This window comes from Taudactylus pleione, unplaced genomic scaffold, assembly GCF_031769625.1.
Source record: "Taudactylus pleione unplaced genomic scaffold, aTauple2 ptg000266l, whole genome shotgun sequence".
NCBI lineage: Eukaryota > Metazoa > Chordata > Amphibia > Anura > Myobatrachidae > Taudactylus > Taudactylus pleione.
Genome location: NW_028284668.1, coordinates 403,266 through 421,828, shown reverse-complemented (window position 1 = coordinate 421,828; position 18,563 = coordinate 403,266). Strand labels below are relative to the sequence as shown.

The 18,563-nt window shown below is 42.4% G+C and overlaps 1 protein-coding gene across 1 annotated transcript in view; it reads left to right on the top strand.

Annotated features, from left to right (window-relative positions):
* UCHL5 (ubiquitin C-terminal hydrolase L5) overlaps positions 1 to 18,563 on the top strand; it is a 96,995-nt gene that overhangs the window by 56,138 nt on the left and 22,294 nt on the right. The window contains exons 7-9 of the mRNA XM_088481202.1: positions 1,073 to 1,136; positions 6,696 to 6,798; positions 9,073 to 9,186. Coding sequence (XP_088337328.1) covers positions 1,073 to 1,136; positions 6,696 to 6,798; positions 9,073 to 9,186 — 281 coding nt within the window. The remainder of the gene's footprint in view (positions 1 to 1,072; positions 1,137 to 6,695; positions 6,799 to 9,072; positions 9,187 to 18,563) is intronic.

Here is an 18,563-nt window from a genome sequence, read left to right as displayed (position 1 = left end):
CCTTTAGTCTTTGCACACTAGTTGGATTCAGGTAAAAATGTAGATATTTGGGAAAGGCTATTTATATTCGCCACATGTGAAATTCAAATCCCTGTACACCTGCATCAAACTTGCGGATGGTTGTCCACATACCTACCAATATCTTTTCATTCAAACTGCCCATACAAGAAAAAAGTGAAAACCAGAATCTGTGAACATGTATACAATATAAGAAGAGGCCTTCCCAGTCATAATGTCTCCAACCATTTTTGCTTAAAGCATGGAAAAAAAACAAAAAACCCAGGGGGGAGGATTTGTCACCCTCGGCTGGAGGGGAATTATTTTATATGTTCCCCTAATCAACTGTGTAGGTTTTGGGCCTGATTCAGATTTTGGAATAGAGTAAGATGGATTACGTAACTGTGTACCTGGTCAAACCATGTGGTGCAAATGCATAATAATTTTTTTTTTCCTTTGCATGTAGGGTAAATACTGGCTGCTTTTCCATGTAGCCCACAAAGATTTTTTTACACTGCAATTTGGTGTCAGTTTGGACATGCCACTCCAAAATCTAAATCTGTGCACATTTTTAATCTGTCCCACCTGCAGTGCAAAATGTTTTCACCCAGACACAGTTACTTGCTCTTTCTTGGGCATGGAACACACTTAGTGACTCACTGATGCGACAGCCGATGGTGCCAATGAACGATATATCGGGCAGTCGGTACGCACTGTGTGATTCGGTGAACGACTGCCCTATCTATCGTTCACCAGCACCATTGCCCTTGCATGGAGGCTGACGGAACGACCCCGATGAATGTCCCACAGGAGCGCGTATAGTAGGTACACACTAGACTGTGCCCAATATGTCGTCCCGTTTCGCGGGATCGGACAACATATCTTCTAGTATGTACCCGGCTTTAGTCTATTCTCATATCTCAATCTGGCCCATTGTGACATATATTTCTTTGTATAATTTAACATATGCCAGACACACAACATGATTACTTTTATTATTCTACTCCGTTGTGTGGTATGTCAGGTTTATTAATGGTTTCTTTTTTCTTTTTTTTCTTTTTTTTTTTCATTGCAGGTGTATGCAATCAAGATGATTGGATCAGTGTGGTAAAGCCTGTTATAGAGCAGCGAATGCAAAAGTAATTCCATTTTAACTATTTTCCTGATTTTTAAAATTGTTTTATTAGTCAATAACCCTATCACCTTGACAAGGCCATAACTAGGGGTGTTCCAGTAGTGCCTCTGTCCAGGGCATGGGGGATGGTACCATTGCTGCTGCAGGACATTTGAATTTGCCTTGAACGGCGGCCTGTAGGGCTGCCCAGAGCATCCCTAGCACTTATTTTCATCATGGCCCTGCCCCCTCAACATAACCTCATAGGTTTGGGGGGTGCTGGTACTGGGTGGAAATTTGCACTGCACCTTAATAAATTTCTTACAATTTCTTTATTATTTGTGAAATGGAAAAAAAAAATGAAGAAATACTTTCATCTTCCTTCATAAGGGACACAGGCTTTACTCTGGGTATAGGTTGGTGAGTAGGAGTCTGGGTACCAAATAGTTAAAACTTCTTACCCATCAGCCCCTTCTCCCTCACACCTATGACTCGCCCCCAGCCGCAGGCAACTTCGTTTTTAGTTTGGTGCTTAGCTGGAGGCACCATTTTGTGGGGGTTACTGTTAAGTGGCCCCTGTAACTTTTTTTTATTTTTTTTATTTTAGTTTATTTTCATGCCACAGGTTGGGGTGGAGTCCACCTGGGCAACCCCAGCATTGGTGGATGGTTTCTGCCGTTGTTTCATAGTGTAGAGGCCACAAATGACTCCTAACAATCTACCTGGCTAGTCGCTCTGGGGTAGTGTTAATTTCTTTGGTCCTGCACAGCCTAGGTTTGAGTCTCATAGGGACTCATATATATGTTAGCTGGTTTCCCAAAATCTCAGAGGAGCAGCCAAATCTCTGGGAGACTTTATTTGCTCCCCTCTGGCCTCCAGAATCATTGTCCTGGTCCCCTGTCTCTGAAGGTGTGAGCTTCTATACTAGCCTCTTACTGGTCAGGCGACAGACAGCTAGTTTCAGCCCATCCTCATTCTCTGGGCACTAGGGAACTTCAGGACACATAAATACTGCATGAAATCGCTTTGCTCCATCATACTAATTTTGGGGCCAGGGACGACTTGGCCTCCTTTTAATATCCATGACGCCTATTTACATGTTCCTATCCAACTCAGTCACTTAACAATGATTCCTCAGGTTTGCTGTTCAGGAGGAACTCTTCCAGTTTCTGGCTTTGCCATTTGGACTTTTCATGGCTAATCGTGTCTTCTCGAAAGTCATGGTGGCTCATCCTCTGAGAAGGGGGATCAGAAATCTGCCCTATTTCTTCTGACTTGCAAAAGAAATGGTAGTTGCTCAGATCAGCTTTTTTGCATAACACAGGTGCTTGTAAAGGGCGGGGTTTACTCAGAACACAGAAAAAAAGAGATTTGCCCTCCAGCACACTGCAGCAAAAACAATACTTAAATCCTACATGATAATAGCGATTCAGAGGTATTAGTTACATACATTTGCAAATATATGAATAAGCGCCAGGCCAATTGTCAAGGCTCCTATACTGGTGTCCCTAGCATTAAGGGGTTCACGTCCGAGAAGCTATTATCATGTAGGATTTAAGTATTGTTTTTGCTGCAGTGTGCTGGAGGGCAAATCTCTTTTTTTTTTTTTCTGTGACCTATTTCTCCTGGCCAAGTCAACGGAGGTCCTCTGAACTTGTTCTTGTCACAGTGGGCCTTCTTTAGGTTCACGGATGAGTTATCATTTGGAATAAAAAAATACAGTGTATATATAAACACACTCTAAGGATATGTTGCATTTGGAGGCCTTACTGGACTCCAGTTTTCAGCAGGTGTTCTTCCCTGCAGACAAAGTGGAGGACTTACAGGCCAAAATGTGCTTTTTTTTTTTTTTTTCTGTGTCCCCGCTGAATGTTTGTACACGCTTGCTTGCAGACGCTGGGCTCTCTGGTCTCCACCTTGGACATGGAGGAGTATGCCCAGTTTCATTCCTGGCTTCTCCAGTTGCAATTTCTGGCCCGGTGGAACAGGTCCCATCTACAGCTCAAGTCGCGATCGATTGTCCTCTTTCGGGAGGCGCATCACTCCTTCTTGTAGTGGCTCCAGTGGTCCCACCTGGTCAGGGCACACCTCTTCTGGATTCGGGACTGGGGCTTCTTTACCACCGTTCTTCGGGGGTGAGGGGCGGTGACCTGTCGTCATCAGACTTTTCAGGGTCAGTGATTGGCTCAGGAAAAGCCAGCTACCGATCAACACTCTAGAGCTCTGAGTGGTCTACAAAAAGTTCTCTTGCTCTGCCACTCCTCCAGCATCGTCCAGGTACAGTCTGACAACGCGACAGTTTACGGGGGGCACTTGCAGTCGTGGCGCCAGGTTGTTCAGTCGCATTCTCCTTTTGGGCGGAACGGCATCTTCTGTCAATGTAGAGGCAGTCTATATCCCCGTAGTACAGAATTGGGAAGCAGTCTTCCTAAGTCGCCAGGATGTTCTTTTGGGTGAATGAGCTCTGCATCCAGATGTCTTAACTTCTGGTTCTTCACTGGGGCTTGTCGGGCATTGACGTGATGCCGCCTCGGCACAATCACCAGTTAGAGGTTTTACTCACACACCAGGATTCTGCTGCTTTCTTTTCCTTTCTTTTCCTTTCTTTTTCCTTTCTTTCTTTCTTTTTCCTTTCTTTCTTTCTTTTTCCTTTCTTTTTCCTTTCTTTCTTTTTCCTTTCTTTCTTTCTTTCTTTCTTTCTTTTTTCTTTCTTTTTCCTTTCTTTCTTTCTTTCTTTCTTTCTTTCTTTCTTTTTCCTTTCTTTCTTTCTTTCTTTCTTTCTTTTTCCTTTCTTTCTTTCTTTTTCCTTTCTTTCTTTCTTTTTCCTTTCTTTCTTTCTTTTTCCTTTCTTTCTTTCTTTTTCCTTTCTTTCTTTCTTTTTCCTTTCTTTCTTTCTTTTTCCTTTCTTTCTTTCTTTTTCCTTTCTTTCTTTCTTTTTCCTTTCTTTCTTTCTTTTTCCTTTCTTTCTTTCTTTCTTTCCTTTCTTTTTTTCCTTTTTTTCTTTCTTTTTCCTTTTTTTCTTTCTTTTTCCTTTCCCAGGTTGAAGTGTGGCACAGAGATCCAAGTGGCTCCAGATTGGCCGCGAAGGGTGTGGTACATGGATCTTCAGGGCCTCTCGGTCTACGCTAGTCTGTGTCTTCTACAGTGGCCAGATCTTCTATCTCATGGCCTGTGCTTCTATCCGGTTCTGGCTGTGTCTTTGATGGGGTAGTTCTTCAGACATCCATCCTGACCGCTAAAGAGTTCTCCAGGTCTGTCATTAATACTGGGTTCATTGCCCGAAAACCCTCTGCGGCTAGGTTTTACTATCTGGTTTGGAGGACTTACTTTGTCTGGTGTTTGGCTGGGAGCTGTCATCCCAAGTCGTTCTGACTTTCTCCAGTCCTAACTTTCCTACAGGCAGGGCTGGATTTGGGCCTCCACCTTTCTTCTCTGGAGGTACAAGTTTCAACCCTTTCTGTGCTATTTTAGGGACAGTTTACACTGTTGCCTGATGTTTGCACTTTCCTATGGGGTGACCTCCAGGTACAGCCTCCTCCATTTCTTCAGCTGGAGGCTCCTTGGAATTTGTCTTTCAGTCTGCACCTTTTTTTGAGCCTTGGACTGTCTTTTTGCCAGGGCTTCTACATGGGGGGTGTTGAATTTGAGCACATTATTCTGTTGTTTATTTTATTTTTTTTTTATTTCTCCAGGACAGGGCTGTCCTTTGAACATGATTTGAGCTACTTTCCTAAAGTTGTTTCCAGGTTCCACATCCGTGAAGAGATCGTGGTCCCTTCTTTCCATGTTCTGGGTTTTACATCAGAGGATTCCTCCTTTGGGGGTCGTACGGGCCCTCCGTATTTAGGTGGTTAGGACTAGAGACCACCTGCTCCCGAATGTTGTAACTGCTCGTTCCTCCCGGTCGGTGGGAACTTTCCATATGTTTTGAAGTTCTATTCCTTTTATACCTTCGCCTTCCCTGTTGCGACTTTTGGGCGAAGAGTTCTCAGTGTAGCTCAGGAGCGTCCCCTCCCTTAGATCAGCTTTGGGACGTCCCAGCGTAAAGCCTGTCCCCCCCCTACGGAGGAAGAAAAGGAGATTTTTATGTTTACCTGTAAAATCCTTTTCAATTCCATAGGGGGCACAGGGTGCCTACCTTGACACACCTGAATTGTGGGTCTTTGCTTTGCTTAAGGTTCATCTGCATTGTGTTTGGACCTGTATCTGAGATGGTCGTCCTTCTCCTTGCTTTAGGCTTGTTAACTTAACTGAGTTGCCTGTGGCTGGGGGCAGGTCATAGGGGTGAAGGAGCAGGGGCTGATGGGTAAGAAGTTTTAACTATTTGGTGCCCAAACTCCTACTCACCAACCAATACCCAGCGTAAAGCCTGTGTCCCCTATGAAATCGAAATAAAAGGATTTAACAGGTAAGCACCTAAATCTCCTCCTTTTTAATTACTTCATTTTTTTTAGTGGGAGCTTTTGTTTTTATATAAAAACCTACTGTTCAAAAACAAAGTGTTAGAGTCTTTTAACTACTGTATTTAAAAGACTGTGTGTATAGTTTTCAAAGCAAGAAATGTGAATAAATTGTAGTAAAACACTTCACTGAATGCCAAGAAATAAACATGACTGAAGGGAAATTATTGAACTTCCTTTTATTAAAGAGGAAATGTATGTCTAAATTCTTATTCTATAGTTCTATAAACAATAATGAACACAGTGCTCCCTCATAATAGAGTAACTTTTTGTAAAGCTACCCGAATTTATTTTAAATTTTCCTCTTTCCCATTCTGTATACTAAATATATAATGGGATATATAATGTATATTATTGTATACAAATTAAAAATGAATGCCTGTAAACATTAGCAGTAAAAACACTGCACACTTATTTTCATTAGTATGATCTCAATCATCCTCTATTTCTATTTATACTAAATGTCTGTATAGAAATATTTTATCAAAATATTTTGCATGCATGTAAACTTAATGGCCGCTCTTAAGTATACCAACGCAAATCTCTAATCTGCGATCATGTGGCCACAACTCAATGCACAAACGCTTGCATCTGTAACCGTTTTTGGTCGTCCACATTTTGGTGTATCTGCAACTGATGCGGTTTCTTTAAATTTGGCAAGGACTTTGGCAACTGCACTGTGAGTAATGGGAGGCCTATTTGGGTGACGTTGGTTGAAATCCTTTGCAATAGCTTGTGTGTTTCGTTCTCCAGATAAAGACAATCTCAATACGTTCTTTGTGTTAGTGCCATTGTCATTAATATCAATACCTGCAAAAGAGAACTCAGTTAAAACTCATGAATGAATAGAGATATATTAAAACGAAGAAAACCATTGTTTTTCTTATGTGACATATCAAACAGATGCAGAATTTCAGTTGAAGACAAGATGGCCACCATACTAGTGACATACTCTAAAAAGTTTTCTCCCATATCATATGTGTAGACGCTGGATTAATATTTCCTTACTCATTTCCTTTTTTATAAGGGTGTTTCCACACTTATGGACCACCCTGTACTGTTTTCAAATCTGTGCAATGTCTAGTTTTTAATGAACATGGAAATGTATGCTTGTCCTTCTTTAGATATTGTGAAGGTGAGATACGCTTTAACTTGATGGCCATTGTATCGGACCGAAAGAAGATTTATGAAAAGAAAATTGGTGAATTACAAAAACAACTTGCAGAGGTTAGTAGTAAGTATGTACCACTTGTCAGATGAGGTTGAAAATAAGTTTAAGTGTGGATGTTGCATTGTATTACTTATTTATGTAGCAATGGCTGTCAGTGATGCATTGTAATTCTTTTTTTGTAAATTAATAATGTCAATTAAATAATACAAGCAAAGCAGCCAAGACCCAATGCAAAATTGCTGTTGTAGCTATAGGGGCAATTAAATTTACCTCACATGATGAGCTATGTTCGAACGGGTAATTACGGTAGAGCCGGATTCATGTATTTCTGCTCGCACCTTGTAAAGTCACAAACAAATTAACACTGTTTTTTACATTAGGACATTGACTATGACAGTCCGTATCCTCTTCCTCTTTGGAAGGATCTGCTAACGCAGGGTCCTTGCCGACATCCGAACTTGCCCCGTCTAGCTTTGACAGCGTCGCTCTTGAAACTTCCATCCTAAAAACAAAGGTATTTTACAGTTCGGTTATTCAGACGATGCTTTGGGCAAGGAAGCCTGCTTCTGTCCGCATCTATTAGAGTTTGGCATTCGTTTGGTCAATGGTGTTCCCATAAGGAATATGATCCTAAGGTATTCAGAGTTTCCAGGATTCTTGCATTTCTGCCAGCAGGACTAGACATTGGTCTCCGCCTGGCTACTTTAAGAGTGCAGGTTTCTGCACTCTTCAGTCTGGTACCAGAAGACGATTGCTTCATTACCAGACGTTAGAATTTTTTCCAAGGAGTTTTGCGGGTTCAGCCTCCTTTTTGTTTCACCGGTAGCACCATAGGATTTGTCTTTTGGTTCTTAAGGGGTTACAAGCAGCCCCATTTGAACCTTTAGACTCTGTAGATTTTAAGTGGTTGACTGCAAAGACAATTTTACTACTTGCTATCTCATCTGCTCGCAGAGTTTCTGATTTGGCAGCACTCTTGTCGCTCCGCATTTTTTATTTTTCACCAGGATAAAGCTGTTCTTCATACAAGGGAGTGTCACCTTCCTAAGGTAGTGTCCCGTTTTCATGTAAATGAAGAAATTGTTCCAGCTTTTCAGGCTCCAGACCTTTCTGTAGGTGAAGCCTCCCTGGATGTAGTTCGTGCTCTCCGTATTTATGTGGAGCGTACAAATTCTGTTAGAAAATCAGATTCTCTTTGTATTATATGGTTTTCACAAATGAGGATGGCTAGCTAACAAGCAGACTCTGGTGAGATGGATACGCATGACAGGCTGATCTTTCTGTCCCAAGCATGTTGACAGCGCATTCTACTCTGTCTTTAGGGCCATTGTGGTCATTCAGTCATGGTGCCTCTGCTGAACAATTATGCAAGGCTGCCACGTGGTCTTCTGTCCATACTTTTCTTATGTTCTATGCCTTTGATACTTTTGCCTCCTCCAGGATGCTTCCTTTGGGCGACTAGTTCTCCTTTCTGCTCAGGAGCGTCCCCCACCCTTAGGGGAACTGCTTTAGGACATCCCCATGCTATCCCTGTGGATCCTTATGGACCCCGAAGAAGAAATATGGAGTTATGGTAGACTTGCGTAGATAACTCCTTCTTTTTTTTTTTCTTTTCTTTTCTTTGAGGTCCACAGGGCACCCACCCTGACGCACCTGGCTTCATTTGGTGTTTTTTTTCTTTCGGTCACAGATTCTCTCATCCTATGTAAGAGTTTCTGGTGTACGATTGCTCTTCCTTCTTCTCTTTCCTTCTCCTGCCTTTAGGCTTGCTAACTAAACTGAAGTCCTATGGCTAGGGGTGGGGTATATATGGAGGAGGACACTAGGCATTCTGGGAGCCAAAGTTCTTAACTGTTTGGTACCTGGTCTTCCAACCATAATATCCCTGTGGGACCCTATGGACCTCGAAAAAAAAGGAGTTACCTAGGTAAGTCTACCATAACTCTATATATCCTTTGGTACAGAAGGGAAAGGCTTATAAGGCGTAAAAGAGAAAGCGAGAGAAATCCCAGGCAGTGCTGGGGCAACATCTAGATTAATACAATAAGCAACAAATTCTGTGAGTAGAGAGGAAGAAAACCTAGAATCTCAGCGCCAAAAAATGTTAGTGACACTTCACATTAGCTCTTTGGTTGCAGACTCTCAGGAGCGCTGCATATTGACTTTAGCACATTATTTATAACCTAAAAAATCATGAATAATACTGTGGTGTCACAATTGGAGGTGTCTGTATTGTTTTCAGTTAAGTTACAGTGTAATACAAAATATAATAAATGGCACTGATCTCATTATTTTGTTTTTAAATTGCCTTTCCCTTTGCTTAATGGCAGACAGAGCCGATGGAGACTGACCACTGCAACAGTCTGTTAAGCTCAATACAGTCCGAAGTTGCAAAATATCAACTCCTTCTGGAAGAAGAGACCCAAAAGAGTAAAAGATACAAGGTTAATTTTACATTACTATCCGGTCTAGTATATGCTTTAATGACTTCTAAATATATTTAACATAGTATAGATTTACAATGTAGCAGTTGAATGGTTCTCTCAGCAGACACTGTTTGAATAGAGCATGTAGTTGTACAGTACATTATTTATGTTGTCTTTATTTTGAAGAAAAATGTCTTGATTGTGCCTAAGTAGAAGACAAAGAGCAGTAGACTGGAAGTCACTACTCTTCCCTGCTGTCCCCTATATGGCCCCAATGAGGACTGCTGGGGACCATTACTCTGGCCCGGTGCCTCCTAGATCGTGACATGAGTGCCGTTAGGCTTTCCACTTTAATTGCGCTTGTCCTATGCAGATAATTTAAGTAATCCTTCCTTTTTTTTTTTTTTTTTTTTAATTCTTTCCGGTTTTAGCGCAAACATAGTTAATAGTATAGTTGGCCTTTGCTTTAGTACGTCATTGACCTGGTAAAATCAAAATAGCCCGAGGGGCATTGCTAATCTGAAACCTATAATAAACATTTTCTCAAAATAGATCACATAAACGAACACTTAAGTACTGTATTGTAATGGCAATTTACAGCTATCACATAGTCAAGACCTATACTCTTAAAAGAAACTGGGTTGGCTTTGGAGTCAAAATGTATGTAGTTTGGCTCAATATGTCTGCTGCCAGATATATTAATGCAGATAATAGGTGTCACTCTTGTTTAACTCTTCATTGTCTACCCAGAAAAATATTTTTTTGTTTAAGTGCTAGCAAACACAAATGAAACTTAACTACAGTGACTTGCACAATCCCTCCTGTTTTTTCATTAAGTGCTGAAGTAGTAGGTCAGCACGGAGTTAGGTGTATGTATGTATGTATGTATGTATGTGTGTATGTATGTATGTCACAACTCCAAGGTGTCCTTGAAAAGGTATAAACCAGCACTGCAGTTTGTAGAAAATTTCTCAATGCATTTATTGGTGAGCTAAAAAGGTCGTCCTATTCAAATGCAATACTTATGGAGGATAGGCAGTAGGGAGTTCATGTTTCCATATCCCAACCCGACAGCTGTGTGTTAAACACTTTCTTCAAGGGTTGCCATAATGCATGTCCAGGCTGTAGACTTTTATAGCACCTTGTTTAATTGAAGTAATCTAAAGTGAACTCGCCTGTAATCACCCTCTCTCCATGGTGCTGCCATCAACTGGTCCCTCCGTGCAACTTCCAGTAGTCAGAACCAAAATTACATGCCCTCCAGCCGGGGGAACGAACAAAGGTTTCACTGTCCCGGAAGTGACTTCATCGGACCGGGCAGATGCTACTTACAGACTCTGTGGTTGCTATCTTTATCTATTCATCGCAAGTGAATACACTCAAATCAATTGTAAAATAAAGGATATTTAATAAGAAACAAAATTAATAGGACGTGTCAATATCCACATTCAGCTACAGTGTGTAATTGAATAAGCAACATCGGACAGAGGGCCGACCGTAATCACATTAAATATGCTATCCTGAAAAGGAACCATTAAAAAAATTAGTTGAAAATTGAAAAGTTCCTGTATAGAGGAGATAAAGTCTATACGTGTACATCAGTGAAAAGCAGCATGCATATTGCTTATAAGTAAAGCTGGTGGTGAACCTGTAGTGGAGGGTCACTAAATAAATGAAAGCATGAATTTTACCTGCAGTTCAGGTTTTAATTGTCCCGTCTTGTGCTGAAGGGGGGTCAGGCTGTAGCAGTATGAAAGACCTCATCCACTGATGTCTGGCATGCGGGGAGCTGGATAATTATTTACTGGGTAGCCGCTCTATGATCCCATGTAGTTGGTGAAGTGCCGGTAAATCCCAGACAACGTGCTCGTGCAGGAGCTGTGTGGCTGCTAGTATAAGTCAGAATAAGACTGGTGAGGTGAAAAAATACCGTCCCGATCTCTCTTGTTTGAAGCAGCTGCTTAGAGGGTTCTCACTGGAGGAATAAAGGCCCTCATTCAGAGCCGTACGCTCTGAGCAGAGCGCACGCTCTGAGCAGAGCGCACGCTCTGAATGAGGGCCGTCCTCCATAATTATGGAGCGTCCTCCTGGACGCTCGTATAGCTGTGGGTCACCACCCACAGCCTATACGAGCGTGCAGGTTGATGGCCGCGATGGTCTTGACCATCGCAACCATCGCCACTGCGAGCCGGAGCCTGCGGTTGAGTTTTTCAACCGCAAGGCCCGGAGTGATTTTGGCTCTATCAGAGCCAAAATCACTCCCACTGACATCACTAGTGATGTCAGTGGGCCAGCTTCTGATGGTAGGCGTTCCCTTGGGAACGCCCCCGTCTGGCAGGCACGCCCACCAAAGGGGGCGTGCTGTCAATCAACTTCGACAGCACGCCCCCTTTGATCAGACACAACGAGCGAAGGAAAGTCCTTCGCTCGTCGCGTCTGGCGCATGCGCACGACGGCTCTCCCGCCGTCGTGCGCATGCGCAGTGCACAACATCGACCCACTTGCGAGCGGACAGCCGCTTGCGAGTGGGTCTGAATCAGGCCCAAAGTTTAGCCTTGCACCTACGCATTTCAACGTCCCTATGACGTCTTTTTCAAGGTGGATATTGTTCCCCAAGACTGGTGGGTTTAAATGGCATCAATAATTAGTATCATATGGCACAACTGGTATCTATCAATTTCTGAGTTGAGTGAAACAATTAAATAGTAATAGTGAGTGTTTAAGATCGGAGACACACTGCGGTCTGTCTAAATAGACAACTTTTGCAGAAACCGCAGCTGGGAACTTAATGGCTAGTGCAATATATTAAAAATATCTATTATGGTGATCTAATTCAAGTATTTAATCATAATGCATTATTATATATATATATATATATATATATATATATATATTAGGGATGTGCAGGCTCGGATAGGTTCGAGTTTGCACGTGGAGTTCGGATTTTTCCCTCCAAAAAAACGGAACTCAGAACGAGGCAAAACGTCATCTTACATGGACGAACATCATCATTCCTGGACAAAAGACCAGGAATGATGATGTTCGTCCATGTAAGATGACGTTTTGCCTCGTTCTGAGTTCCGTTTTTTTGGAGGGAAAAATCCGAACTCCACGTGCAAACTCGAACCTATCCGAGCCTGCACATCCCTAATATATATGTATGTATGTATGTATGTATGTATGTATGTATATATATATATATTTATTCTCTATCTTGTGAAATTACATAACAATAATGAACATATGATGGTCCTCAATCAATATCCAACATATCAACAGCAAGTTATACATATGTACACATATACACGATAAATATATGCTAGTATACTTATTACTAGTATATAATGACTGCCCTCTATAAGAGAAAATAACTCAACCAATAGAAATCCCCCATTTAGTAATGGCATCATGTTGTTAGGCAACCAACAAAGCATGAAAACAAACTTGAATCACATAAAGCCTAAACAGCGGCTCAAGGAACAGAGGGCCTGATTCAGACCCGCTCGCAAGCGGGTCAATGGTGGCCCAGTGCGCACGCGAGCCCCGGAGCGAGCGCAAAAAGTACTCGCTCCGTGGCCCACTACAAAAGGGACGGCTATCTATGTTGATCGACAGCTCTCCCCGTTTTGTAGGTGTGGCCGGGGGGGGTGGCTTCACAAACGGAGGTGTTCCCAAGCAAACGCCTGCCGTTTGTGGGCGGCCTCACTGTAATCACCAGTGATGTCAGTGAGAGAGCTTCCGGCTCTATTAGAGCCAGAAGCTCTCTGGGGCTTGCGGCCACAAGACCCTACCACAAGGGTCTCGTCGCAAGCCCGATGGTCAAGACCATCGCGACCATCATCCTGGCCGCTCTCAATAGGTGTGTGTGTGTGTGTGTGTGTGTGTGTGTGTGTATATATATATATATATATATATATATATATATCTCTCTCTCCCTCTCCCCCTCCCCCCCCCCTCCCTCCCTCACCATAATTAATAATAATAATAAACAGTGGGGTTTCCCATGTAATATACTTCATTTTTACTTATATTTAAATAGAAATCACAGGGGCTCTGCACTCACCATAATAACTAACAATAATAATAATAAACAGTGGGGTTTTGGTTCATGATTTGATCAATGCATTTAAGCTTGCAGCCCCCGTCACGGAACCCCACTTTACTGCAAGTCCCTACTCTATTGCTCAGAATTATAACATGGACATAGCCATCACATTAGTGTTAAACTCAGGGTATGCTATCAAGGTTTAATGCTCACAGCAACTTTGCTTTTAAATGTGAGACAGTTACCAAGCACACCTGTTGCAAAGCACCTAGGAAAACAGCTGACACAAGTTACATAACTAGTTAAAAGGGGTGCATGAGAAAATGTGATCACAAAAAATTCATGAACCAAAACCCCACTGTTTATTATGTTTATTATTATTAGTTAATATGGTGAGTGCAGCAGCTAATAACCAACTTGTTGGGGTGCAGATCTCAGGTCACCCGACAGAGTCCATCCATAGACAGCCACAAATATATTCAAAAAAGAGAGAGCACTCTCCAATCTCCATAAAGTAGGCAGGCAACTTTAATAACTCACGTCATCAGAAAGTCGATGTTTCAGGCCCCATAGTGCCCTTTGTTAAGACCAGAATATCACAGCCGTCAATGTCATTCCTACTATAACCTTGCTCAAGAAACCTGTTACAACATTCCAAAAGTTGTTCCTCAGTACCTTTACAAATTGTGAGACTGGTAGATTCGATTTTAGAGAATCGGGATGATGGCTCGACGCCCATAGAAGGGTGTTCCTATCAGTCTCTTTTCTGTATAAAGTGTATCCTATAGCAGTTTCATGTCTTAGCACAGTAACATTAAGAAAATGTATTTGAAAATCATCGGCTGCAGCTGTAAAAACGATTTGGCGTTGAGCCATCTTCCCTATTCTCTAACATCGAACTACTATTGGAATGTTGTAACGGGTTTCTTGAGCGAGGTTATAGTAGGAATAACATTGAGAGATGCCTCACCAGAGCAAAAGCAATTGTGGGCAATGAGCAACTAAGGCCGTTAAGTAAAAGCTCCGATAAGGTGATTCTTGGACTACACCAACCTTAAGGCCACGAAAAAATCGATCAAGAAACATTACCTCTGATCCTGCCTTTAAGAGTTTGAACTAAGTTTCTCCGCTGCTAAGTGTGAGCAGGGGTCGGAACTTAAAGGGCATGTTGCTTAGACCAGATTTACACCTTATCAGATCAAGTAAAGATAACTGGTTGTCAATGAGCAAAGGCTGCCATAAATGTTTGGAATGCATGACTTGCAGATCCCTCATCACTGGAAGATTCTTTTGCCACCCCCACAGAGGACAAAAAATTTATTTGAAGCATCGATTGACGTGCAATTTGGATCACGTTGCTTCCTCGTATGCCCTTGTGGGCTAATGTATGTGGGGAAAACAATACGTACCTTTAAGGAGCGAATTATGCAACACCGCTCCTCCATATGTTTGGCTTACACTACGGGTACCACAGACAAACCAGTGGCGCTACATTTTGTAAGAGAACATCCCCAATTAAACACTCTGAGATATATGATCATTGATTGGATCCCACCTTTGATTGGAGGGGGGGATAGAGGTTTACAGAGAAGCGAGATGGATTCATCAGCTGGACACTGTGGCTCCCAAGGGATTAAATTAGATAAATCCGTTATATATTTTCATCTAGTCCATATGGTTTCTATTCTAAAAAATTTTTTGGGATTTCTTCTCAGAGAGTGAACCATATGAAGAATTGATGCTCATTGGGAGTGTCTAGTTTATGCCACTAAAGTGTTCTGTGCCTATATGTTCCACGGGGATATTTAATATTGTATGTTTGTATGTTTAATGTATGTACTGCTGATTATGTGTATATACACATGACCATGCTGACACGCACTGATATTTTTTGATTATTATATATTGGGGTATGTGTTGAAATTAGGATAACAGTTGTTCAACTTTCAGAGGCAACTTAGATGGAGATGACCTGGTGTGGGTGATCCGGTTACTATGGTGACACGTTTGCGGCTCTCTGTTATGAGAGCAACAACAAGTTGGTACCTTGATCGATAATGGTGGGTGTGTTAGTAGCTAGGGGCGGGTTTAGATTTGTGTTTTTAGCACTTGTTGTGAGAAGGTGTTTTAGTGGTCTTGATTGACAGCCACTGCTGCTTGACGGGGCCGTTCTCACGTGCGTAATACTGACGAACCATGAGTTCGTTTCTTGCACTTTTGGCCACCTCGGCACCCATGTGAGCATGAGGGCACGTCATTTCCGGTTTGTGTTCCTGCTGGTGGAGCGCAAGCCGATAGCTGTAATAACACATGAGGTCCGTGAGTTAGAAAGATTGGTCAATCGGATCATGTAAGTGTAAGTTTAGTTACATCAGTTGTGCTAGTGTTCACTTGTAAGCTTTAGGACAGCATCAGAATGCTTTTTTAGGTACCTGATGATAGCGATGATGTCTGGTTCACCTAATTGGGGGTGTGTCCATCTAAGGGGCCTCTGGTATATATAGACCCATTTGATCTGGTGGTAGGGCTTGCTACCTGGACATTTTGGGCTGTGATATTCTGGTCTTGACAAAGGGCATTGTGGGGCCTGAAACGTCGACCTTCCGAATTGTTACCCTGATGACGTGAGTTATTAAAGTTGCCTGTCTACCTTATGGAGATTGGTGAGTGCTCTCTCTTTTCTGACTAATATATATTTAGTCAGGTCCATAAATATTGGGACATTGACAGAATTTTCATATTTTGGTCTCTATTCACCACCACAATGGCTTTGAAATGAAACAAACAAGATGTGCTTTAACTGCAGACTTTCAGATTTAATTTGAGGGTAATTACATCCATATCAGGTGAACGGTGTAGGAATTACAATGGTTTCTATATGTGCCTCCCACTTTTTAAGGGGCCAAAAGTAATGGGTCTATCAACTCAAAAGCTATTTCATGGACAGGTGTGGGCTATTCCCTCGTTATTTCATTATCAATTAAGCAGGTAAAAGGTCTGGAGTTGATTCTAGGTGTGACATTTGCATTTGGAATCAGTTGCTGTAGAGTGTAGACTATCAATATGAGATCCAAAGAGCTGTCACTATCAGTGAAGCAAGCCATCATTAGGCTGAAAAATCAAAACAAACCCATCAGAGAGATATCAAAAACATTAGGTGTGGCCAAATCAACTGTTTGGAACATTCTTAAAAAGAACGCACAGGAGAGCTCAGCAACACCAAAAGACCCGGAAGACAACGGAAACAACTGTGGTGGATGACAGAAGAATTATTTCCCTGGTGAAGAAAAACCCCTTCACATTTCAAAGCCATTGTGGTGGTGAATAGAGGCCAAAATATGAAAATTCTGTCAATGTCCCAATATTTATGCACCTGACTGTGTGTGTGTGTATGTATGTATATATGTATGTATATATATATGTATGTATGTATGTGTATATATATGTATATATGTGTATATATATATATATTATACATATATTATACATACATTATACATACACACACACACATATTAGGGATGTGCAGGCTCGGATAGGTTCGAGTTTGCACGTGGAGTTCGGATTTTTCCCTCCAAAAAAACGGAACTCAGAAAGAGGCAAAACGTCATCTTACATGGACGAACATCATCATTCCTGGACTTTTGTCCAGGAATGATGATGTTCGTCCATGTAAGATGACGTTTTGCCTCTTTCTGAGTTCTGTTTTTTTGGAGGGAAAAATCCGAACTCCACGTGCAAACTTGAACCTATCCGAGCCTGCACATCCCTAATATATGTGTGTGTATGTATGTATGTATGTATGTATATATATATATATATATATATATATATATATATATATATATATATATATATATATATATATATAATTTTATTCTACTTAGACATGATCTGAAATTTCACAAAACCTATTGATTTTCTGCCACTCAAACTTCAAAAAGCAATGAAATTACGATCATTAAGGCTGACGCACACAATTCTGTGAATTAGCAGCTCCACCATTTTGTGAGTGACAGCAATCTCATTCTGTGAGTGCTGAATCTGCCGTTAACCACAGGGTGTGATGGCATACCATATCTGTATTGCGCAAGGAACACGTCCATTAAGGCGTCAGCCTTAATGATCGTAATTTATTTGCTTTTTGAAGTTTGAGTGGCAGAAAGTCAATGGGTTTTGTGAAATTTCAGATCATGTATAAGCAGCCTTAATGGGACATGTGAAACCGTAAAGGTCTTTTGTCTATGGAATCTCATAGCTTTTTTAAAATTTATTATCAGGATGAGCAAACCGGGCCACCTGCAGGGGAGATGGGCAACAAAATGGTACACTAATGCAGGTGGAAGAGGGGACAGAACACAGGAGGTTGGTTTGGGAGGTGCAGAGTGCGAGACTGCTGTAGGCGTGTGGGGTAGCGGCACTAGCGGTGGTGCGTGGCAGTGGTGCGGTGGTGCAGTGCAAAGGGGGCATCAGTGGGCGACAGAGGGCTCACTGGTAGTGCGTATGCACCTGAGAAAATCAATCAAAAACTCACAGATGCACGAATGCAGCAGTGAGATCCATCTACACATCTGTTGAAAATGTAATGTGAAAAAAATAAATAAAAAATGTAGCCCCGCCCCCTAGAGGACAACCTGCATCGGGCTTGGAGCCCCAGTACTGGTTGTGCTAAATACAGTTGACAAATGATGTAGGGGTTCCCCGTATTGGCACAAGCAGCACCAGGCTTTTCAGAACCTGTCCTGTGTCCCCCTGTATTTACCAGAACCAGCACTGGACTACTACTAGCGGGGGAGGGTGATGCCACAGCCAGGGGAGCCCTTTCACAAGGCCCCCCCAGCCGCAGCATCACCCCTGACCGCTAGTCAGCCCAGGCTGGGGATCCCTGGGGAGTTGGGGACCCCCCCCCAATAAAGGAGTACCCCCACCCCCACCCCCTCCTCAGCCCCCCTGGGTGGTGGGTGCTGGGTTGATTTTTGTTGTGTGATGCATATGAAAATATAAATATTGTCTTTTGCAGTAGTACTACAGGTCCCAGCAGGCATCCTTGCATACTGGTACTTTGAGAACCACAAGTACCAGCAGCGGGGCATTAATGGCCTGCTGGCACCTATAGTACCCCTGCAAAAGAAATATTTAAAGTAAGACGGACACCGTTTTTTTTAAGTATTTGATTATGCTGCACCTTCAACTGTGGGGCGGCAGCCTTTAAGCTCTTTTACATGGCTGCCGCTCCCCCAGGACTTCTACGGCGTCTTCACCTGGAGCGCGGCGGCCATTAAGCTCTTTGTGCGCGGCCGCCGCCCATCCAGGGCTTCCGCGGTATCATCTTCAGCTGGTCTCTCCAGCT